The following is a 24,486-nucleotide window of genomic DNA, read 5'->3' as shown; positions in this document are numbered from 1 at the left end:
CTATATTTATTCAGTGTCTAAATTAGTGCAGGTTTGAGGCGTCTCTGGTTGTGCTTTTGGAGAATTGAGTGGGTTTGTGCCCCACTGCCTAGTTACATGCACCTTTGACCTTCGTATTTGTCTGACTTCAGTGAATGTTAGCATTAATGTTTGTTGTTTTTGGACACCAGAGACATGTGCACAGTGAAATATCTTATTTTATTTATCTTGTTTTATACAGTATTGCAGACTGAAAATAAAGTAAAAGTTTAAAAAGTCTTCAAAATAAAGTTTGACCAGGAAAGAGAGAAGCAGGGTAGGCAAGTAACTAAAATTAATTAGAAATGTGTGAAGGCAATCAATATCAGATACAAAATAATTTTAGGAAAAGGAAGGAGCTAATTCCATACTTCGGCCTCAGCGGCAGGAAAGGCCTGATTTGAAGATTGCTTGATTTGGACCTTGGAAATTTTATGCCTTAAGGAAACTATGCTTCTGAGTTGCCTGAAGGCATCGTATATTGGTGTAAGGAGGTCACAGCTTCAGTGGAGCCTTTAGGAGCTTTAGTAGCAACCAGGATTGTTTTCCCCAGACATGATTCACGGATGTGGACTTTGTAGCTGTTTTAAGGTGTTCAAGAAAAGTTGGGTGTCTCTTCAACAGAAGACTGAGTAGCTCTTGTGTAAATTGAAAACAATAGGCACAACAGTGGATCCGGGCAAACTGTGTCTTCCACCGAGGTGGGCTGTGAGCTGATGCTGCCTATTTTCACTAGTTGTTGTCTGTTGAACTTGTTGAGAACATTGCCACAAAACCCATATTTGTCTTGAGGATCTGACTTAGTCTCATGTGATCAGTTGAATCAGAAGAAGGGCATTCCCATCATCCATTATGCTTAGATTGTCTTCTTTAACTGATTTTGTCAGTTTCTGTGATGTATCCTCACGGAATACCTCATATGTAAGAAGCCACAAAGTATACCTCTTCAAGTTGCTTGATAATTTGGACGTGTATGCATTAATGTATGGCCTTTCCTTTGAAGGTGAAAAGAGAAAAGGTCATAATTTCCGGTTTAAATTAGGTATTTGGTTGAGTGGGATCATATATCAGTTTTTAATTAGTCGAGTAAAAGCGCCTTGTGTTCGCAGAGGAGTTTATTATGTGAAAACATGCATTAGTTAAGATGGAGCAAGATGATTTGCTGATGGTGGAGGGATTTAGGACTCAGGGGGTGGAAGGAGGGTTTGAGGTTCCTCGTGATTCTTGATGGATCTTATTAGGTAACGGGAGAGAAATGTGTTCAGTCTTTTTTTGACTTTGCGGGGGTCTCACTGTTAGCAGCTATCAATGCTGTGATGGTTTATCTGGTATAATTACTATTGACACAGTTTAAGAACTATTTGCATGTTTCCGTGGTGGCTTTCAGTGTAGAATTAATTTCAATTTGATACTGTTTACAGTTATTTTGAGCATGACTCTGGGATGGCTGAAACATCCTTAATTTAATTTTGAAAGAAGCATGATTTGGACTGTGAGGTGTCACATTTCTGTTTGTGCTCTGCATTGGTTTTTGATCCTCGTAGACTCGCTCCTATTTTGTTCTTTTTTTATTGGTCATTTAGGCACAATTTGAACATCACCTATCCCAACATTTTCCTTCATACTCCATCATTAGATATTGATCAGTTGAAGCTCATTTTGAGACTGGTTGGAACTCCAGGGTCTGAGCTCCTGAAGAAAATCTCATCAGAGTCTGTGAGTTTCTCCTTTGCTTGTTCTGTCCATTCATTTTTTGCACACATGATTTGTCTTGTTTTATTGCAGTGCCCTCAACCAGTGTTTTATAATGCCCACAACCAGCGGATGACTGATTGTTTATTCCCAACTCTGTATTCATTTGTGACCCCTCTGTTATCTTCATTGTATCCTTCTGTACCTAGTCGATAGAACAGAGGCAAATATTCATGAAGTAGACAGCTGAAGTTTGATATCTCCAAATAGTACACCTCAGGGGAGTCCTCAAGTGTCTGTGTCAGCCCTTTTTGGCATGTATGGTGTGCAGGAGTCCTTCCTATGTTTGCTCCACCAGGACTCCCTACATGAGAGATTGCTCTGTGCCAGATCAGGTAGACCTCCATTATCAGATCAGCAGGCAAAATTTAAAGAAGTTGGAGGGAAGGGATACGAAGAACATACCTGGTGTTCTTTCACCATTAGCAAATCACACTTCAGATTATGCTGATACTCCCCATCCCCCCACCCAAGAAAATGAGAGTTTAAGAAACAATGTGAAAATTGTAACATTAACGTCAACAGTGCTACAACCACAAAATTATTTTATGAAACCACAGCTACTTGATGAATCTCCCACCTCGACAAGACTGCCTAGTGTCATTTCCACTCCTGCAAGACTGAAACACACTAGGATCTCTCCCTATAGTTGCCATATTGGCCTTTTTCACGTGGTTATTTTCTTTAGGTCCGTGTAGCTGCCACACGCTGATTCCCTTTCACCACGAGGCACCTGTAGGTCACGCACAGTAGCATGTACTGCTGGTGCCCTATGGAGGGTGCTTCTAGCCCATGGCTCCCAATAGCTGACTATGTCCTAGTTCTCACATGTTGAACCCCCCTCACCACTTACCTCCTACCTCTGCCCAAAAATATGATGACGATGTTGATTACTATGCACTGAAGCCACTACATTTCATACTGCCAAAGTTTGGATGCATTCCGTGACTTACATTGGGGCGTCTGCTTGACCAGTCATCTGCACTGCTACTTCCTAGATCCTATGCCAGCTTGAATTAGCCTGAGGTTGTGTTGCTAATTGATGGCAATTCTGAGTCTAATCCTGGTGGGATAGAATTTAAGGTGAGTGAATCCTGCAAGACCAAGTCTACTTTAGTGATGACCACAGTAGGATTGTGCAGTAGTTGAGTTGCTCTTATTGCCAGGAACAGCTTCTGAGAGAATTAACCAGGATTTGACTTAATGCTTGTCCTTGCCTGGACTTTGTTTAATTTTCTTTCTTGTTTCCTTGGCTGTGGTGTTGAGCCTATGTTGAATTGCACGCATATCTAATAACAGTACTGCCTTTTCATTACCTACCTACTTGCATGCTATGCTGCACTAACCAGAAGATAGAAGAAGTCCAGATCGTGAAGCCACTGCATCAGACCATGGTGTTCCTCAATCCTCACTGCAGTTAGTTGAGGATGTAGATTGGTGAAACACAATGCTGATCAGACATCAACTGTCAATAAGAGAGGTCTCTGAATGAAATGTGATGTCTCTTAGGCTAAACTGTGACAGTGTAGTCCGTAATTTGCTGTCAAATGGTGTGCAGTCACACACAGTGAAAGAGTGGGTTTGTGTGCCCCCGACATGAAGGAGAACACATTTGCATTCTTCAGGCACGTTGCTCCCTCACTGCTGATGTAATAGCATGCCACCCATTGGTGTGACGTGGCATGAAAGGTGTGTGTGCGACAGCCTTCATGCACTGAAAGCATACAGCACCATGTGTGGATGCCAAGCGCTATGCAAGTCGTTGTAACTGCATTATTTCCTCGTGCTTAGAAGTGTGTTTGACTTAAAATGATGCTTATGCAAGCATATTGAAGAACCTATTATATTGGTGTGACCGACCTTTTTATGCACTCGTGAGTACACCACTCTTGTTTTAAAGGTGTCTGTGTATTTCCTCCTCTTCTATGAGTGTTCCTCTTTGTCTTATTTATGTGTTTGTTTTTGTGTGTGTGTGTGTGTGTGTGTGAGAGATTGCCCTTTTTGTCCTCATATGACTGAGTGTGGATGATCATAAGGTTCTGCTGTGCACCCCATTGCCCAATTATTCATGTTCATGTATGTGTGGCTAAACTTAGATTTTTTTTATTTGGGTATGCCTGATTCCTCCTCTCGTGTGGTTGTGATTGAAATGCATATCATTGCATGAGTGTGTTCATAACTCCATATCTCTGACTGGGCTCATATCACTTTTTGGGTGTAAATTAATCCATATCTGCTAAGGATATTGACTCCCTACACCAGCACTATTGTTTCATTGTAACCAGGTGATTCGGTTGAGTGTGTGTTGTGTGATGATCATTTCATTGTAACATCTTTGGTCTCCGTGGACGTGCCTCCCATGCGGATCTGTGTCCGTGTATGACTGTCATTTGGGCGTAATTGCCTTGTTTGGTGCAATGAGATGCCCTGTAGGTGTGGCTGTGCATATTAGCTGGCTGATGGCGCCATTATCTGCCGTTTATCAAGGTCTGACATTGTTATGTGGTGTAATTTCATGATTTGTGTTCAGTTACACCTCTGCATACATATCCTTAGAGGGTGATGGGCCCTTTGTTTGGATGCAGGTGCACTTCTGTCTTCATTGTGAATTAGCACCTCGTGGGAGCGTGGCGTGTGCATCTTGTTTGGGTGTACATCTGCATGCTGGTCATTACGAATGATTACATGCATTTGGAGGCTAGTGCATACGTTTTGTTTGCGTATGCCGTTGATTGTATTCCCCTGTGAGATGATGCCAGTTTGGGTGTGTCTTTTTCCCCTGATATGGGTGGACTGCATGTTTTTTGCTTGAGTATGGTTGAGTGACACTTTATGGGGTACAACTCTCTTGGCTCTGCTGGGTAGGAGTACACAGCCAGTCAGTACATATGCCACATCCTTTGCACAGGACTGCATGCCTATAATGTGGGTGTGACTGTGTGTGTGTGTGTGTGTGTGTGTGCTTCTGATGTGAGTCTGGATGTGTGGGAAGCATGCTCCCCTCTTTTCCTGTGTGGGTGTGACAGAAGACATACAGTATTTCAAGATAAGACATGCTCTTATATGAACACGACTGTTGAGGCTTCGAAATTGAATGGGTGCATTGCATGTGGTTCGGATGTAACTATTTTATTTGGGTGTGACTATGGGCCAGATGTAGCAAAGGGTTTTTCCCATTCTGTGTCAATGGGAAAATGTGTTAGTACATATGGCCCTATGTGCCTTGTTTGGCTAGGACTTTGTGCCTTTCCTATGGTTTTATTTGGAAGGGATTCAGTGTCTGTCGTTTGTGTACGTCTCTGTGGCTTTGGATTTTATGTTTTGCTCTTTATATGATTTTTGTATGCATGTGAATAAGCTCATGTATCTCGCGTTGGTGCGGAGAAGGGGCATTGTTTCTCCTGGTGCAGTTGAATTGTTGCATTTTGCCTTTGTGGATATGATCAAGTTGCGTATCTCTTGCATGTGGCGTAACGAAGTGCATGTACTTAGTATCGATGTAAGGAATGGTGACATTCATGTAGTCCTGGTTCTACATTGTAGTAATCTTCGTTGAAGATATAGACATTAGAAGTAATTCTCACTGCATGCATGGACCCTGGAATACTTTATTATCAAAAAAAAATCCATGGAATTAAGAACACAAACTGCCTTTTCCCAATATTTTCCCTGAATGTGGATTGTTAGGGTGCAAAATGCCTATTGTTAAGCTCATTGCAACATTTGCAATCCACAACTTCTATTGAATGGTATATTACATGTGCATGTTTATTACGTTACTTAGTGCTGTTAGTCCCATGGACAAACATTTTCAGAAGAACATCTTCCAGGGTCCGCACACACTGGAGGGAATCATTCAAATGTTTGACTTCAGTGAAGAGCCTAGAATGCAAAACTCTGTGGGCCCAATTCGCTAAGAGCCTCTGCACTTGTGGCAGAGGCCCTGCACTCCTGATGGTGGGGGGGGTGGGCTGCACTCGTTACTGACCTCCATACTGCAGTTGCCCATTGCGGAGGTCCCACCTCAAGTTTGGGCCCCACCGCCACAACTGTGGGGCCTCCACCACAGTGCAGAGGCTCTTTGTGAATCAGCTTGCGTGTGTGTACATGTGTGCAAGGGAGAGTATACCTTATGTGGCTGAAATTGGATTACTCCCATCTCTTGTGTGAGTATGATTTAAATTGTGCTACTTCTTGATGTTACAAGCCAGTGTTTGAATACCAGGAGAGAGTTTTGACTCCTATGACTGAATGGATGTGTGTGTAGTGTTAAGTGTGCAGCCTCTTGTTTGATGCATTTCTTAATGATTTGAGTCCAAGTGTTCTATTTTGTGGCTAGTTTAGCATGCATTACCCAGGTGTGCATGCAGGGATACTCACCTCTTGTTTGTAGTCTTCATTCAGTATGTATCTTAAGAGTTGCTGCACAACTCTTGCATGTTGACGTGACCGCATTTGTGGAAAGGAGCATTTGTATGGTTCTGATGTACAGGAGTGACTGAGTGAAAGTAATGTACAGAGTGAATCCTCCTCTGGTCATTAATTAGTGCTTTGTGAGCATGGCTTGAGTCTGCCTTTTTTGTTGTCTGCTAAAGCGTCTTACTGTCTAGCCAGTAATGCAGGAGCAAGCCCTTTTGTTTGTGTGTGGCAAGATCACTGGCCTGCACCGTTTACTTGCTGTTTTTGGACTGTGTGAAATTTGCTTTTGTTTTGCACTGTGTGTTTAACAAGCCCTTGACCTGGCACCAAAGATATTAACCAGCTTCAGCAGATCATGCGTCTGACGGGGACCCCCCCTTCCTATCTCATTAACAGGATGCCCAGTCATGAGGTGAGACTGCATGTGGGGATTCTGGGACATTTGTCCCCAGTATTGCATTCTGGGAAAGGGGGGTACTTAGGCATGCCGTCTGTCCCCTTATGCATGCATAGTTAAAATATTGCATGTGAGGGGAACATTTGCTCTGGCTCCAGTAGAGTTGTGCATTAATAAACTGCATGTATGGAGACCGTTATGTCTCAGTAGTCACTGTGGCATGATTATTAGTAAATAAAGCAATAGCTGCATGTATCCTGGAATGAAGATGGCAATATTTGAGTCACTTACGGCTTGACATTGTTTAACTTTAGGTCGCCTCTTGGACATATCTGCAGAGCCTCCGCGAACCTCATAACCAGGAAGGGCATGCAGTTCTAAAATCTCACCTAAACATGGTTCTTGAAGCTGCTGCATACTGGTAGCTGTCTGGGTATTCAGTGACTGACACATTGCTGATGTTTCATCTTCAGTAGGATAAGGGCCTGCTATCCATGTAAACAACTTCCTCCGTTACGTATCAGGCATTACATTGACACTGCCTTAGCATGCTCACTCTAGCAAACACTGACCTGGTTTCTAAATGACCATACCTCAGAGGAAACACACTCGTCTGGTGCTTGTCTGAGCACTCATGTCAGAAGAGCTCAACTGTCTGTTGTGGGTATGCTTTCTTTGGCGCAGCATGAAGCACTGGTTCCTCCATATGCACCTTACAGAGTATATGATTGTATGTGTCAGTCATCTTCCACTTCTCTATTTGTAAAATGGCTTGAAGCTAGACAATATTGTGGTCTTATTAGAATTCAGCATATAAGCCCCCACTCACTTAAAGCTCCTGACCCAGGTGACATCCATGTCTACTAGACCTAGCATCATAATGGTCCTCATTCAGATGTATACTATCCCCAGATATCAGACTGCATTGAGACAACCATCACAGCCCTCCCACTGAAGTCTGCAAATTGTTACAAACATTACAAAGATCTGCTTGGTTAGAGATGCTGTTAGGACATTTTCCTTACTCCTGCAAATTTAAGGTCATTGGACATCTATCTTAAGAACCACTTCCCTTAAAATTTAGCAGCAGTGGAATAGTCTCATTGAGATCCCCTTGCGCTTGAAAGTCACAGTGGGTCTCAAATGCTTTTGTTTTTTCAGGCACGAAACTACATCCAGTCTCTGCCATATATGCCCAAGATGAGTTTTGAGGATGTTTTTCTTGGAGCCAATCCACAAGGTGAGTTCCATGGTCTGTTATACCCTCACCTAAGGGTAGGTTTATTATGTTTTCGATCCACATCAAACTTAATTAATTGTCTTGTTGGTAAATGTCTGTTTTTGGTGTATTTTATCTGGACTTCATCTAGATTTTATATTACTAAAAAGAAATGTGGTTGTATAGTCCATGTGAATGGCTGTGCTGATTGATCCATATCTTTTGCTCTGTCTTTGGTTGGGCTTTGTCTTGAGCATTTGGTTTCACACATAGACTGTCTCTCTGTCCCCAACGTTATCCACTTCTCCCATCTCTGGTACAAAGCAGAGTGCTCAGGTCTTTGCTTTTCAGTGCTACGAATGAATCAATTGTTCAGGGTGCATGTGACCATTGTGGGTCCTTCCTTCACATGCAGTGGGACTGCCCAATGCTAGTGCAGTTTTGGCCGGGGTACAAATAAGACTGGAAGCTGCAGTGAGCGCACAGATAGATGGGCAGGCACCCCTGGTGCTACTGGAAGTATAGAGGGGTTCCAAGATTACAGCATACTAGAAAGTATTTGTCAGCCTGGGCCTACTGTTACCCGAAAGAGAAGTTATATGAACATGGGGAAGGGCAGACCGAACTCGAGCCCAGGACTGGGTGATAGAAATCAATAAGTGCTGACAATAGAAAAACGTTCATATGAGGGCAGAGAGTGGTCCAAAATGTTTGGGAAAATCTGGGAGTGCTGGGAAGCAGAACAACTCATCAAAGTGGCAAATGTGGATGGCGGACATTGACTGGTCACTGGACGGCGTCAAGACCTGAGATGAACTATGGGGGGATTGAGAGGCGGCACATTGTGCAGACTCATCCTAGAGGAGACTTTAGAGACACTGTGATAACCCAGAACAGGGTGAATAATCACGGGGAAGGGGGCGAGACTGTGCCATTGCATGGTCTTTTTGTTGGAATATTTTTTCAAATTGAAATGTTGTGTACGACTGCACTTGCGGTGAGCATTTGGCCAACGCTATTGTAACCCTTGCAAAATCAATAAACATTATACTAAAAAAAGGAATTAATCGGTTGTGGCATAGTGGGCTGATGCAAAGGTTGCTTGGTCCCAGACTTGACTCAGTAATTGGCATTTGTAATGCGAGGGATTGCTGATATGGACTTCATTGCACAATTTCAGTTACATATTTCCCCTTTTAGACTTTCGGCTCTTCTTTGTCTGAAGTGGTTAGCAAATCAAGACTGAATATTCATGTCAAATACGAGAATAGAAGATTGAGATTTTGTCACCATCAACCTGGACAGTAAATTAGCTTTCTCTTCGGATATTCAGAAGTTAGGTGTTGTGTTTGACTTTCACAATTTTCTTGTTCCAGCTCAGTTATTGAACCCCTAAAGATTCAAAACTATTCGTTTGGTACTCTTGCATAGACAGGAGATAGATTCAAAGCAACCACAAACACATATTCACTTTGAAGGTCTCCTGTAGATAGGTTATAAAGATAAGTTCAAGCAGCAAACCACACGATAGCTGAGATTACAGACCCTCTTACGTGAAGGTAGTTTTGCGCGAAATTCAAATAGTCCAAAGTGATGTACTTGGGTATGAGCTGCTATGTCTAAACACGGCTAGAAACATCTGATATTTTTTCTGCTAAAAACTATTTATGTTACGTTGCTATAGCTTCCAAACTCATCACACCTTTCCTTGATTTTTACATATCATTCGCCCATAGCAAAAGCAGGTTCCCTGGTGTTCTAGAAGAATGTTTGCCTAAGGTTTTTTAGCAATTCACTGTGCTCTTTTACATACATTATTCCTGAAAGTTTGATTCAAAGCTGTTGCTTAGCAGCTGGTACTTGGTCATCTATTCTGACAATTTGTGAGTGAAAGAGAGTAGGATTTGAGAGTACTAGAAGCTTTGCTTCTACAGAGATACATATTTTACCTAATTGTATCATCCGGGATAATTCCAAAAGCTCAAAGGAACATCGAAGTGCCCATCGGCTGAATAACTTTGATTAATTTTCATATTAACCTTGTCAACTGTTCTGTTCCATTGCATGAATCTCTTGCTCCCAGGAAGGAAGTTGCAATTACTTCAGATTAGTTTTATTCTGGTGTGCATCTAACCATGCAGTTAAAAAAGGATTAGGTCAGTAACACCGGAAACTACTTTCTATTTAGAAGGAGGTAATATGCTTGAAAAGTGTAGTTATGTGTTTTTTTACCTGTTATTGTCTTGGAAAGCCACTATACAGACTCTGAGCATCCTGGGTTGATCAAACATTTGAAGCCAGCTCTCCCAAGGAAGTAAATGCTGTTTGTGCTTGTCTCCTTCTAGGATGCCAGTACTAGTAACTCAGCCTTGTGGGTGCCTAGGACATGTGCCTTGTTGCTGTATAACCTATAAACAGTTTATCCTTTTCTATATTTGCAAGATCAAACCTTTGAAGTGTTCTGTATTTGCAAGATCGAGGCTTTTAAAACTAAACGGATTCCATTCTTTGTACCAGACCCTGCTTAAACAGATACATGTATTTCTGTTAAGGAACAGCCTAGCCATAAAACGATATGAAGAAGCATCCATTCACACACAACTTCAGAGCGTATAGAAGTATCTGAGAAACTATTGAGCTCAGGGATCTCATGTACTTCTGATAAATAAAAATCACCCAGAGCTGCGAGCGGATACAGTTGGTGTTGCAATCATTATACTAGCAGAAGAGTTTTCGTCAGTAGCCACACAATAACAGCACTATCTATCGTGACTGCCTTAGGGCAGGAATCTAATGCCCCTCGAGGCCTAAGGTGTTCTGACCGGGATCACTTATGATTGTGACTTTTTGGTGATAACCTTCAGGGTACTTGAGGGGATGGGAGTTCAGTTGCTTTTCTTTATATAGCAGGTTACCGTTTATTTTGGAGGTGCCCTAGGCTTTCTTGCAGCGGGGTGTATTACTCATTGATGAAACCCTGACACAATGTTATGTTGCTTGCAAATTGATCTGAATGTATGTGCACATCTGTATACGCCATGGCATATGTGATGACATTTACTTGTGAAACTTGGGAGAAGGTTAATAAAACATATATTTTTAAATGTCTCAGCCTACCCGAGCAGTGCAGTACCAGCATAGCAGCAAATGTGCAACATTCGCAATACATCTCCCCAGCTAAGCACAAAGTATCATGGAACAGTTAGCTTCAGTAAAGTTTGGAATACAGTCATCTTGTTTCTGAAACTTCAGCTGTTAATGAAAACACAGAAAAATAGCAGATTCTTGCTATTTTTTGTAGACCTAGTCCCTTTCAAAACGGGAGTTATTTTCTAAAAAGAACAATACCTGCTCTTGAAAATACCAGTTTTCCTTTTGGTAGCTAGGCACTTGGTCTTCCAGCAGTCGGCCTGTCACTTTCAATCAGTGCTCACACATCGACTTGAAATACTAGTATATGCCCAAGATCCCTACCATAAAATCAAAAATTCTCTTTGTTATCCTGAACATAGACATATGCAAGTCTGGGTTGGACACCATTTTTCAAATATGCCACAAAATGCAACACATGACTGGCCACCATGTGTGCTGCAGATGGCACAGCTTGACCATTGAGACCCACTCTAAGTGAAAGATAGCCATCATTATGCTAAGAATGCCAACCATTATGTCAGGGATGCCCACAGTGTGCCAGACATGTCCACAACGTGCCAAGGGTGAAAATCATTATCTCAGGGGACACTACAGTTATGGAAGATGAGGCAGTGATTATACAAACAATACTTGAGGTAAAAGTATTAGGTAAGCTGTAGAAAAGTGCCCCTTTTGACATGGTCACCCACACTTTTTGCCTGGTAATTGATGCAGTTTTGACTGAAAGTGCTCTGGGCTTCTACTAACCAGGTCCCAAGTGTCCGATCTCTTTCCCTGAAGCTGTGCAATTGTTCCCCAGTTGGCAATACCTTTGCTCTCCCTGTAAGTCCTTAGTAAATGGTACCCCTGGTATCAAGGGTATGGGTACCAAAGGGGGTCCCCAAGGGCTGCAGCACGTATTGTGCCACCTTCAGGCACCCCTCACCTAGCTCATGCACATTACGACAAGAGGCTGCATGTCTTGGTGCAGCTAAAATTGAAAACAAGACATGGCACACCATGTCCCCTAACACTTAAGTCACCCCTAGAGCAGGCCTTGCAGCCTTAAGGGAGGGTGCCTTACATCATATGCGAGGACATATCTGCATGAGCAGATATTCCCCAGCTGTGTCTTTGTCGATTCTTAGACATAGTGAGTGAACAGAGAAGCCATTTTAAGTACATGTGCTGGATACTCGTCAGCATGAGTTTCTCAGCTGCATGATAGCTTCACTGAAAATAGCGACGTTTAGTATCAAACATCTGATACTAATAAACCCCCACTGATGCTAGTGATGTATTTATGAAAACATGCACCCAAAGGGCACCTTAGCAGTGCCCCCTGAAAAACCTACCATTTACCCGTGTGCTGGCTGACCAGTTCTAACTAGCCTGCCACCATTAGACAGATTTCTGACCCCCAAGCGTGAGAACCTCTGTTCTTGGGCGGTCAGGAACAAAGCCTGCTCTGGCAGGGGTGTTAACACACCCCTCCCAACAGGATGACCTGCAAATTTGCATTCCAAGGCAGAGGGCTACAAAGAAGCCCACTGATCTTAGTATGTAGATCTGGCTTCCCTCAAAGGAGAGGATGGCAACCCACCCTGCCCCATGGCCTATTTGTCACCTAGATAGGCAGGAAAAGTAGTAGTCAGAGAGGCAGGTCTACCTCTCAGGTCAGTCCCACCCCTAAGGTGAGCTGCCCGATGTTGACACAACCTTTGGAAGGCTGCCATCTTGGTGATGGCGGAATTAAGAACTCTGGGACAGGGTTATGCCTACATCCCATTGGAAGTGGTCATAGAGGGGGCGTAGTGACCCCATGGGTAGGTTGCTCATTGACTACTACCCTCACACTCCCCTAAACACCCCTAAGTTCAATATTTAGGGGAGCCCTGACACCAGGAAATCAGATTTCCTGCTGACCAACAAAGAAGGACACTCAAGAGCTGCGAAAGCAAAGACTGAGGAAGAATCAACTGACTTAGCACCAGCCGTGCTGGCCTGTCTGCTGTTCTTGCTGAATTGTGCCAAAGTTATTTTGTCCTGCAAGCTGTTGTGCCTCCAAATGCCTGGGAACACTGCCTGCTATCAACAAAGACCAAGGAGCTCCCGTGGAGTAGCGGAATTGCTTCCCTGCATCCGGCAGGCACCCCATGAGACCTGAGGTGTCTCTGGACCTCCGATCCCTGACACCAGAAAGCATCACTGCACCTGTGTTGCCTAGCCCGAGCTGAAGTGGGCCAGTGATGCCAGCGTGGTCCCCCGGTCCTACTTTGTATTTGCCCACAGTGGACTCACCAACGCCAGCTGCAGCCTCGGTTCACAGGAACTTTCAAACACAAGTGCTCCCGGTGGAGTAAATGCGATACCTCATTGCCCCTGGCCCGTGGTGAAGAGGACTTTAGGTGTTCCTGAACATAGTGAGAGCTGAACCCACTTACTGGTTCAGCACGACTGGCCTCCCAGTTCAAACCTGCAGCCTCTCCTTACCTGGACCGATCCCCATAAACAAACATTGGGCAACTGACCGCCCCAATGCCACCCGGTGTGACCTGTAGGTATGGTCTTGGACCTTGTCCCATACCTAGCTTAAGTCCAGGAGAATGGTCCCATAAGTCGCTGTACTATACCTGTATGTAGTATTAGTTTTTCCTCTATAAGATAGCATTGCTGCCTCTGAAGAATGCACTGTATCAACTTTTGAAAACCTAAGAGTATTTATATTGAACAACGTACTTACCTGATCTTATTGAGTCTGGTGCCTAAATATATATATAAAGATACTTGTTACTTTAGTAAATTGGTGTTGATCGCCTTATTAAGTCTGTGTCGCATTTATTGACTGTGTGCTATGGTAAATGTCTAACACTCCTCTGATAAGCCTAACGCTGCTCAACCACACTACCACCTAAAAAGGCACCTTGGGATTGCTAGAGCAAGCCCCTGTCCACTGGTAAGGGAACCCCTGGACTCTTTGCACGGTATACCTCATTTTTTTGGTATATCATATAAAGAGCCAGCTTTCTACACAAGGATGAAAAATTTTCTAGCTTCTGCGTCAAGAATTTTCAATCCTATTAAGGACACGGAGGCGAGGATTATGCTTCTCTTTCTATGCTTTATTTTAACAGCAGCCAATAGGAGAAGATATTATTAACAAAAAACATATCCCAGCATTCAAGGGAATAGCATCACAACCATAAAGAGTACAGTGCATATAAACCTCCGAGGCAAATTAACTTCCTCTTTCTTTGCGAATAACTCAGTCAGTAAAAGTCAATAAAAGTTTATGAAAAGCGAACCGGACGAAGAACTCCGTCAAGAAATCCAAGGAAAACAGCAACCTCCAGAAGAACAGACTCTCCAAAGCTTCATTGAATAGAAGAACATTATTTTTGTTCGAACCCTAGGAAAAGGAGAAACAAAAAGCCAATCATAATATATGACCAGATATACCTGTTATCAGTATACAATCTTAAAATGTTCAATGCAAATGTGATAAAATATAAAAACAGGATACTTAACTCATAAGAAGATGTCTTATTGAAATTAGGAAGGGATAATCCTTGCCTCCGTGTCCTTAATAGAACTGAAAATTCTTGACGCGGAAGCTAGAACATTTTTCATTCTATGTCAGGACCGGAGGCTCAGATTATGCTAGTTCAAAGCTGATTTATTACCACTTTTGCAATGTCTAAAATAGGCTTAGAATCTACATTTAAGACCATTTATTATGAGGGCCAGTCTGCAGCGTTCATAATGTCCTCTAATCGTATTCCTAGGCTAAAGGATTTTGAGGCCATTGCCCCACAAACTGAAGGTGCACCGAAAAAGGAACTATCAATACCTGCTCCAGCAAGAATCCATCTGATCCATCTGGCTAAGGTAGCCGTTGAGACTGGATTAAAAGGCTTTTGAAGGGCAATCAATAATTGACCTCTAGGATCTCTCCTGAATTCAGCCGTAGCAGCTTCGTATGCTTTCAAACATTGAACAACACACAGTTTAGAATTGTGTGGAAAAGCTGGGTAAGACACTGACTTAGTGCCTGTCTTGGTGCGTTTGGAAGTTACAAATGAAACCCCCATAGGGGAAATAATCCTTCCTGCCAGGTCCAGAAACCTAACATCTGAAACTCTTTTGCATGATATGAGACACAGTAACAGGGAAAGTTAAGCCGAAAGTTGTTTACGTGACAGGAATTTGTTATCCGGCCAGGAGGAAACAAATGAAAGGACCACATTAACGTCCCAAAGAGACAAATATCGAGGGAGAGGAGGATTGGACAGGCGAATGCCTCTCATCAGTTTACAAACAACAAAGTGTTCACCGACCGGTTTCCCTAATACTGGGAGATGGCCGGCAGATATAGAAGATCTATAGTTATTAACAGATCTGTAAGCTAGACCCGACGCAGCAAGGGATGCTAGAAAATTCACTATCAGATTGACATCAACAATAAAGGGATCCGCATCCCGTTCCGCACACCAATGAGCCCATCGCTTCCAGGCGGAAGCATAGCGTTTATGTGTGTTGGAAGACCAGGCCTGGTGAATAAAGTTGGAAGCTTGTTCAGAAATGCCTGGCAAGAGCCATTGTTGCCGGAAAGTCTCCACACCACCAGTCGTAACTTGTGTGACACAATTAAGGGATGGGGGATCCCTAGAGGATCAAGCAAGAGGTTGTCTCGTGGAGGGATCAGAAGGGGGCAATCGCACAACAACTCCAGAAGGAACCAGGCTTGAGCTCTTCAAAGTGGGGTTACTAGAACAATCTCGGTTCCCAGATGGCGAAACTGAGTCAAGACTTGGGGGATCATGCTGAACAGGGGAAAGGCATATCCCCGATGAGGGGACCAATCGTGAAGGAAAGCATCCGTGGCGAGAGCTTCCAGATCCGGTCTCCAGCTGAAGAAAAAGGGGAGCTGGCGATTCAGTCTTGAGGCAAAAAGGTCTTTCGTGAAAGGACCCCATCTCTGGTTCAGAAAGGAAAACTTCTGGGAGGAGCATCCAATTGCTGCCGTCCCAAAGGAATCTGGAGTTCCAGTCTGCTGCTGAATTGTTCACCCCTGGTAGATACTCTGCAATCACGGAAATGCAGTGGTAGAGACAGAATTGCCAGAACTCCATGGCTATTCGCTCCAGAGCAGTGATTTCGTGCCCCCAAGTTTGTTCACATATCTGACCGCTGATATGTTGTCCATCCTCTGAAGGATGCAACAATCCGATTTCAGGGGGGACACACTCCGGATAGCAAAGGAGCCGGCTAGAAGCTCCAGGCAGTTGATGTGGAGGTGAAGTTCCTCTTCCGACCAACGGCCTTCTGTGGTCAAAGACCTGCAACGGGCTCCCCAGCCCCATCTGCTGGCATCTGATTCCAGAATCACATCCGGGGAAGTGCCGAAAATCGCACGCCTGTTCCAGGTCTCCATGTGTTCTAGCCACCAGACTATCTCCGAACGGGCCTCCAGAGACCGAGGTACCATGTCCGTATTCTGCAGGTGGGAAATCTTGAGGCGCTGTAGGGCTCTGTAGTAAAGGGGACCTGGGAAAATTGCCTGAATCGAAGAGGATAAAAGCCCCACCATCCTGGCTAAGTTCCTCAAGGACACTCTGTTTGGACAAGAGAAGGCACAATTCCTTCTTTATATTGCGAAACTTCTGAGGCGGGAGGATCAACTGGGCCTTCACAGAATCTATCCGAAACACAGGAAATCGATCTGCTGAGTAGGAAGGAGGCAAGATTTGGGTTGATTGATCAAGAAGCCCAGACTCTGTAAGAGTTGAATTGTCCACATCAAGTAGACCTGAAGGAGAGATGGATTCTGAGCCATAAGAATCAGATCGTCGAGGTAAACGATCAGGCGCACCCCGAGCGCACAGAGACACTACTACTGGTCTCATGACCTTAGTAAAGCACCAAGGAGCGGAAGAAAGCCCAAAAGGAAGGACCTGGAACTCGAAACATTGGTCTAGCCAAATTAATGGAAGAAAGTGGCGTTGAGGAGGAAGGATAGGGATACTCAGATACGCATCCTTAAGGTCCAGGTGTTTTACCCACCGTATTACGAGTTCCATAGGATATAATGGACTCGTAATATGGCGGGTGGTATATCCGTCACATTTGGGACAGATTAACACCCTCCTCCAAAGTTGTAATCAGGCCCTTGGTGTGTTACAGGGTCCCATTATCTCCATCATACTGTGTGCTAACATAACACCCTTCCATTGGTTTGTATGGCACCCACTCCACGTATAACACTGCTTTCTGACTGTTGTGCCTTGAACTGAGTTCTGCTGAGCTCAAAGGTTCTCTTTATGATGGGTTAGGCTGGTTTCCATGTCTGTGAGCTTCTTTCTACCAGATGGTGACCTACTGGTAGTTTAACAGCTGTCTTGACAGCCTGTATTTGTGAGCATGATGTCAAGAAGGCCATGTATATTTTCTCAATTGTGAAATTTCAATGATTTCAGAATCTTACTCTGCCACTGGGCCAGTTGTTTTAGTACATCCAAGAGGGATTTCGAGCTTAGTGTCTCTTCACAACTTTCACCTGATCATGTTAATTCTCCTCAATTGAAGCGTACTCATTCCAATGCATAACAGGATTACCATTCTCCTCCCAAATGTCACGGGAGCTGCGCACCACCTGTATTACTAGCAAACATACAGGTCCTGGGACTATTGCACATAATGTTTACAAACACACTTTCATTACTGTGCTTACAGACCCTTTCTTCTCTTCTGTAGCTGCATCCGTTTTCCTATGGATTCTTTATTTGAGAAGTGTCTAAGAGGAGGTTGTCCAGCCTGATTGTCCTCTGTTTTGGCAACAACATTGCGGAAGCAGTCATGTTTTTAATCTCTTCTGATCAATTCCTTCATGAGTAAAGAATATTTTTTCTGAAAGAGTGACGGACCATTCTCCTCTGTCTAACTGGAGTCAGCTAGAGCCTTTTACAGGGCACATTTCTGAACTTAGTAAAGAGCAACTGGTTTGTTGTTTGTATCCCGAAAAATAAAATCTAGTGAGCAAGAACCTTTATTTTTTTAACACATTTTCACACTTTGATGTCAAAGACCATGGATGTTAAAATTGCTTTAACTTGGTAACCTATGTTTGCTGGATTTTTTGTAGATAAGCTACTTGTCTAGCTGGGAACGTACACTTTCGCTATGAAACAGTCCACCTCACTCTGAGCCATGTGCATCATGCACATTCAAATTCTTGAACTCAAATTATAAATGCGCCCAAGCAGGAGCTATCTGAAGTAATGGGGAGTCTTCCTGTGTGGTCAGTAGTGGCTGTCTCTGTGTTTAGAAAATGAAATGAGCAGGCTTTCCTTGTCTCTTAACCCTTGGATAAAAAGGTGACGATGGGAAAGAGTTTGTGAAAGAAAGCAGTGCATCCGAATGTATGTCCTGCTATCGCAAATTCATACTTTAAAACATTTGAATTGTGAAAATTCTCCCTTCCTCTGGTCCTGCTTGGAAATTTCTTATTTAGTTAGAAGAACAAAATAATTTTCCTTTACTGAAGTTTGTAATAAATGTTTATGGCTGAGTCTGTCTGTGGAAACATGCCTGGGTTGCTACATCCTCCATTCATATAAACATCCATGTCTGTCATTTTGTGGTATAACATTATCTCCATCAACATACGAGCTGTTAGAGAAGTGAAGAATGTGTGTGGTGGTAGCTAATAAATTGAGGGCTATATTATCAACACCTGCAAGCCAAAGCTACATATTAGTATTCTAAAGGAAACCAGAAATTATACAGCAAGGAGTATAAGTTTCATTCCAAGGCCAACAAAGCCCTTCTTTTTATTTTCCAGACACAGACTACTATAGGACCTTGGGCTGGTTTTCCCTTGGTGTTGCAACAGAATCAGAATTACGTATCTCCCAGTAGGAAAAGGAGTGATATAATTTTACTAAAAATGGATTAAAATCACTTGGGCCAGAGGGTATTCAGTAATCAAGGATAGTGTGCTTTGACCCTTCTGTCTACTCAAAGACTGCACAGCTGATTTCCATGGTTCCCAAAGGAGAATCAATAAGTTTTAGATGTAATTGAAAAATATCTGTTTTTTACTTTATTGTGCCAAAGTAGGCTGAGACGAATGGCCAATTTTAGATTGCAGATCTTTACTCCCTAAGCTAATATCAATTTATGGAGATTTTTCCCTGGGTCAGGCTAGTTTGTATCTTGGATTCCATGCAGATTGAGGACTGCATGATGTGCATAGTTGGAAGATGCATATTCTCATCCAGGAGACGCATATTCTGTTTGCAATTGGAGATTACAGCCTTCATTGCGACCCTGGCGGTCTACAGACCACCAGGGCCGTGGTGGCAGTCGGATCGCCACCAATGTGGCGGTCCAGCAGCCACATCATAACAGTGGTGTTACCGTCACGGTTGGACTGCCAGCACTGCCACTTTTCATCCGTCCGATGGCCTAGCGGTCCCAGTCCGCCAGGGCAGCGCAGCAAACAGTGCTGCCCTGGGGATTGCGACCCCACTCTACGCAGATGTTTACATTGCAGTAGCCCCACCATGTAAAGGCTGGTGGAGACTTGGCATAGGCAGTGCAGGGATCCCAATGTCCAGCCCTGTCACGCTTTTCACTGTCTGCTTTGCAGACAGTGAAAAGTGCGACGTGTGCTGGGGCACCCAACGCACCGCAGCTTTGTCACTGGCTCAATTACAAGCCAGCACCAAGGTGTGGGCTGTTTCTCACTGGACCAGAGTCCGCCCACTGACCCAGTGGGAAACTCTTAATGGGGGCGTGGGAAGGGGACCGCACTGGCTCAACCAGACCGCAGGAGTTTGGCAGGTGGCTTTTTCCACCCACCAAACTCATAATGAGGGGCTACATTTTCAATACACAAATCTTATGTTCAACCTGAACTCTGCTCCCAGTGTGTTCACAAAGGTTTTTGCATGACTTCCTGGCCACTCCATACTTCAGAGGGTCCACTTGCCACATACTGTTTAAGGCCCAACCTCCTACTGCTTGTCAGGAGAATCTGTCTGGTTTGCAACATGTTCCACAACTTTCTAACTAAATTGACCAAATCCGCCTCCCATTATGGCTCAGGGACAGTGATCTGTGCATCAGCAATGTAACAAGTGCATCTTTTGTGTGATGTCCCGACACATTTTTACTCTAGTATATGTTACACAGTGTACACATGGCTTGGAAGTTAAATGCCACTATTGTGCCATCCACAACAGTGGCAGTGCAACCATACATTCAGGCCTACCCTTGTATCTTGACTGTAGCAATGTAAAAACTGCAGTTCAACCTGTCAAAATAAACTTTTTCAACAGGTCAAAACCTTCCTTCTACACATTAATATATCACTCTTATGTAGGCCTGGTAGACATGGCAGGGTGCGTGGTTTTTAAAAGTAGGAAAAGTAGAAATGTAATGTTAGAAGGTCTTCACAATGACTAGCACCCAAAAGCTATTTTCACTATAGTATGGCTGACTCGCCCAGAAGCACTGGGAAGCAAATTAAATATGAATTCTGCTATCTCTGGGGAAGGACGAGCTAGTAAAATTATTTAACAACTGTAGGAAGTTTGCTCTGTATATACTATCTCAAAGTGAGAGATAGTGTGCACAGAGTCCAGGGGTTCCCCTTAGAGGTTGATAGTGGCAAAATTAGATAATACTAATGCTCTATTTCATGGTAGTGTGGTCAAGTAGTAGGCTTATCAGAGGGTAGTGTTAAGCATATGTTGTACACACACAGGCAATAAATGAGAACACACACTCAAAGACTTAACTCCAAGCCAATAGGTTTTTATATAGAGAAATAATATTTTCTTCATTTATTTTAGAATCACAAGATTCAAATTTTAGGTAAGTACATACATTGTAAGTTACTTCACACAGGTAAGTATAGAACTTTGATTTAAAACAGTAGTACACACAGTTTTGGTTAAAATGGCAAATAGCTATTTTAAAAGTGGACAATGCACAAATCAACAGTTCCTGGGGGAAGTAAGTATTGGTTAGTTTATCAGGCAAGATCAATCTCCTGGGCATAGTCGGCCCACTGTTGGGGGTTCAAGGCAACCCCAAAGCCACCGCACCAGCAACACAGGGCCGGTCAGGTGCAGAGGTCAAAGGAGGGCCCAAAACACATAGGCATCTATGGACAACAGGGGTGCTCCGGTTCCAGTCTGCTAGCAGTTAAGTACCTGTGTCCTCGGAGAGTAGACGAGGGGGTTTTTGTAGAGCACTGGGGGGGGGGGGGGGGGGGGGGGGAAACAGCACACAAAACACACTCTCAGCGGCACAGGGGCGGCCGGGTGCAGTGTACAAAGTAGGCATTGGGTTTTGTACTGAAAACAATGGAGGGACCCGGGGATCACTCTGGCGATGTAGGCAGGGCCCAGGGGGGGTTCTCGGGCCAGCCACCGACTAGGCTAGGATGAAGGCCACCTGCTGGTCACTCCTGCACTGGTAGGTGGTTCCTCTCGGTCCTGGGGGCTGCGGGTGCAGTGCTTGGTCCAGGCGTCGGGTTCCTTTGTTACCAGGCAGTCACGGTCAGGGGCCTCTGGATCCTCTCTGCAGGCATCGCTGTGGAGGTGCAGGGAGGTCGACTCAGGGTGGCCACGTCGTTGGAGTCGCCTGGGAGTCCTCTCTGTGGTCTTGGTTGTCCTGAACTCAAGCCGGAGGCGTCGGGTGCAGAGTGTGAAGACTCATGCGTCCTTTTTGCAGGAAGTTGGAGTCTCTTTAAAGTTGCTTTCTTCGCTGTTGTTTCTGGACAGAGCTGCTGTCCTCTGGAGTTTCTTGGTCCTTTAGGTGCAGGTCAGTCCGGAGAGGTAGCTGGTCCCACTGGATGCATAGCTGTACAGGTTCTTTGAGTCTGGAGACAGGCCGGTAGGGCTGGGGCCAAGTCAGTTGTTGTCTCCGTCGTCTTTGCGGGACTTTCAGGTCAGCAGTCCTTCTTCCTTCTTCAGGTTGCAGGAATCTGATTTCCTGGAGTGCCTACGCACTCTTTGTGCCTCCTCCCTGAGGGGAGGGGGGGGCACATCCCTATTCCTATTGGGGGAATCCTCCAAAAGCAAGATGGAGGATTTCTTAAGGCAGGGGTCACCTCAGCTCAGGACACCTCAGGGGCTGTCCTGACTGGAGGGTAACTCCTCCTTGTTTTTCTCATTATCTCCTCTGGTCTTGCCGCCAAAGGTGGGGGCTGTGTCCAGGGGGCGGGCATCTCCTCTAGCTGGAGATGCCCTGGGGCATTGTAACACGAAGCCTGAGTCTTTGAGGCTCACTGCTAGGTGTTACACTTCCTGCAGGAGGAGGTGTAAAGCACCTCCACCCAGTGCAGGCTTTGTTTCTGGCCTCAGAGAGCACAAGGGCTCTCGCCCCATGGGTTCAGAAACTCGTCTCAGTGGCAAGCTGGCACAGACCAGTCAGTCCTACACTGAAGGATTGGGTAAAATACAGGAGCCATCTCTAAGATGTCCTCTGTATGCATTTTGTAATATAACCAGCACTGGCATCAGTGTGGGTTTATTATTCTGAGAAGTTTGATACCAAACTTCCCAATATTCAGTGTAGCCATTATGGAACTGTGGAGTTTGTTTTGACAAACTCCCAGACCATATACTTAATATGGCTACCCTGCACTTACAATGTCTAAGAACGGTCTTAGACACTGTAGGGGCATAGTGCTCTTGCAGCTATGCCCTCACCGGTGGTATAGTGCACCCTGCCTTAGGGCTGTAAGGCCTGCTAGAGGGGTGACCTACCTATGCCATAGGCAGTGGGTTGTGGGCATGGCACCCTGAGGGGGATGCCATGTCGACTTTGCCTTTTTCTCCTCACCCACACATACAATCTGCCCTGGCAGGGTGTGTGTGTTAGGGGAGTGGTCCCTTAGGGTGGCACAACACATGCTGCAGCCCTTAGGGACCTTCCCTGGTCATAGGGCCCTTGGTACCACTGGTACCTTTTACAGGGGACTTATGTGTGCCAGAAGTGTGCTAATTGTGGAAACAATGGTACATTTTTAGTGGAAGAACACTGATGCTGGAGCCTGGTTGGCAGGGTCCCAGCTCACTTCTTAGTCAAGTCAGCATCAATATCAGGCAAAAAGTGGGGAGTAACTGCAACAGGGAGCCATTTTCCTACATCAACTCTTTTAATATTTTATAAAAGCCATACTCAGTGTTGAAGTTGGATTTTCAGTAAATATGAAAGAAGAGTAACTTGTAAAAAAATTAAAAAGAAACTTTTCCCTGCCCAAAACTCCTAAAGTCTACTTTACATTGACATTCCAACTGTCACTGGTGAATGGCACTTAATTAAGTGCGAAAAGTAGGATAGGCCGTTTGTGTGGACCCATAAACTTAAGACACCTCCCCTTTTGCAGGCAAATGTTACTTGTTTTCTGGTTCAGAGAGGACCTGGCTTTGGAGCTTAAGCTGGACCTTTACTATTAGAGCAGGGCCAAGACTGATCTGCATATGGCTTGGGCATGGTGGGCAAAAGAATGACCAGAAGGTGCCGATTCAGTCCAACAGAGCTCTTCTCAGATTACAGACATCGGGCCAGGTTTTCTTCTGTTATTTCTCAAGTCCAATAGTGTTCTGAAGAGAGCGGGTTCCAGGGAATGTCACATTTATGCCTGGTGCTAGTTTGTGGGTGAGGTGCCTCCTGTCCCCTCCCTAAACAGTGGGGTAAAGGTTCTCATGGGTAGCCCTACCCACTTCAGCAGTAGTGTTTGTCTGGCCTACTGCAAACATTCCTTGTCGTCTCTTAGCGGTTCCAGCAAAACATGCACTAGACCTCCTATGAACACGAAAAAAATCCAAGAGTATTTCGAGTTCTCACATTTGTTTTTATTTTTTAAGCTCTCATCACAGTGTGACTCAGTTTCTGAACATCTGTCTTTACATATTATTTACTTTTTACATAATGATTTTAATATGTGCCCCAGTGCATTTCGGACTCCCCTGGTCCTTCTTCAAGGGTATTTGTTTTTTATCTGTGAAAGAAAGAAAAGTAATGTGATCTGTAATGGCCTTCCACAACACTTAATCACTTAACTATCCAGATAATACATGTATGTTTTTAATGTGTTCTACGAATATGTAAATCAAAATTGATTAATTAAACAAAAGACCATAGTTCACTTATGCCTGAACCTACAGGTCTGGACCGGTATGTCGTGGTATACAACTTGAATACTACAGCAAACAACCATAATACAGTGATACCTAATCTTACATCTATTGGCCAATGGAAGTTAAATGAGACTCTCTGATATCGTAATGCATTCATCCAGTGGGGTTTGTATTTTAATAAGGGTTACCATACCTGCTAGCATGTTAATGTTCACAAGCATCATATTTAAAACTTACCCACATATGACAAACTGCTGCACAAAAAATGTTTCATGTTTCCTTGCATGTGCATTAGTAATGGTAAGATCTGTCTCCTAATGTCAAAACGTCCTGATTGGTTACCCTCCGATAACCTATGGGTCAGTTAAGTGTTAATGGTTAGCTGCATTACG

General features: G+C 44.1%; 1 protein-coding gene across 3 annotated transcripts in view; it reads left to right on the top strand.

The window, feature by feature from the left end:
* MAPK14 (mitogen-activated protein kinase 14) overlaps positions 1-24,486 on the top strand; it is a 349,835-nt gene that overhangs the window by 300,867 nt on the left and 24,482 nt on the right. The window contains exons 9-11 of one of the 3 annotated variants that reach the window (XR_011204863.1): positions 1,655-1,901; positions 6,522-6,601; positions 7,748-7,826. Coding sequence is in view for 2 of the 3 variants with exons in the window: in XM_069238758.1 (XP_069094859.1) it covers positions 6,522-6,601; positions 7,748-7,826 (159 nt within the window). In the remaining variant the exon portion in view is untranslated. The remainder of the gene's footprint in view (positions 1-1,654; positions 1,902-6,521; positions 6,602-7,747; positions 7,827-24,486) is intronic. The other 2 variants (XM_069238758.1, XM_069238759.1) reach the window with 2 other exon arrangements.

The sequence above is a fragment of the Pleurodeles waltl genome, chromosome 6 (assembly GCF_031143425.1).
Source record: "Pleurodeles waltl isolate 20211129_DDA chromosome 6, aPleWal1.hap1.20221129, whole genome shotgun sequence".
Taxonomy (NCBI): domain Eukaryota; kingdom Metazoa; phylum Chordata; class Amphibia; order Caudata; family Salamandridae; genus Pleurodeles; species Pleurodeles waltl.
This window is presented reverse-complemented; position numbering and strand designations above follow the sequence as displayed.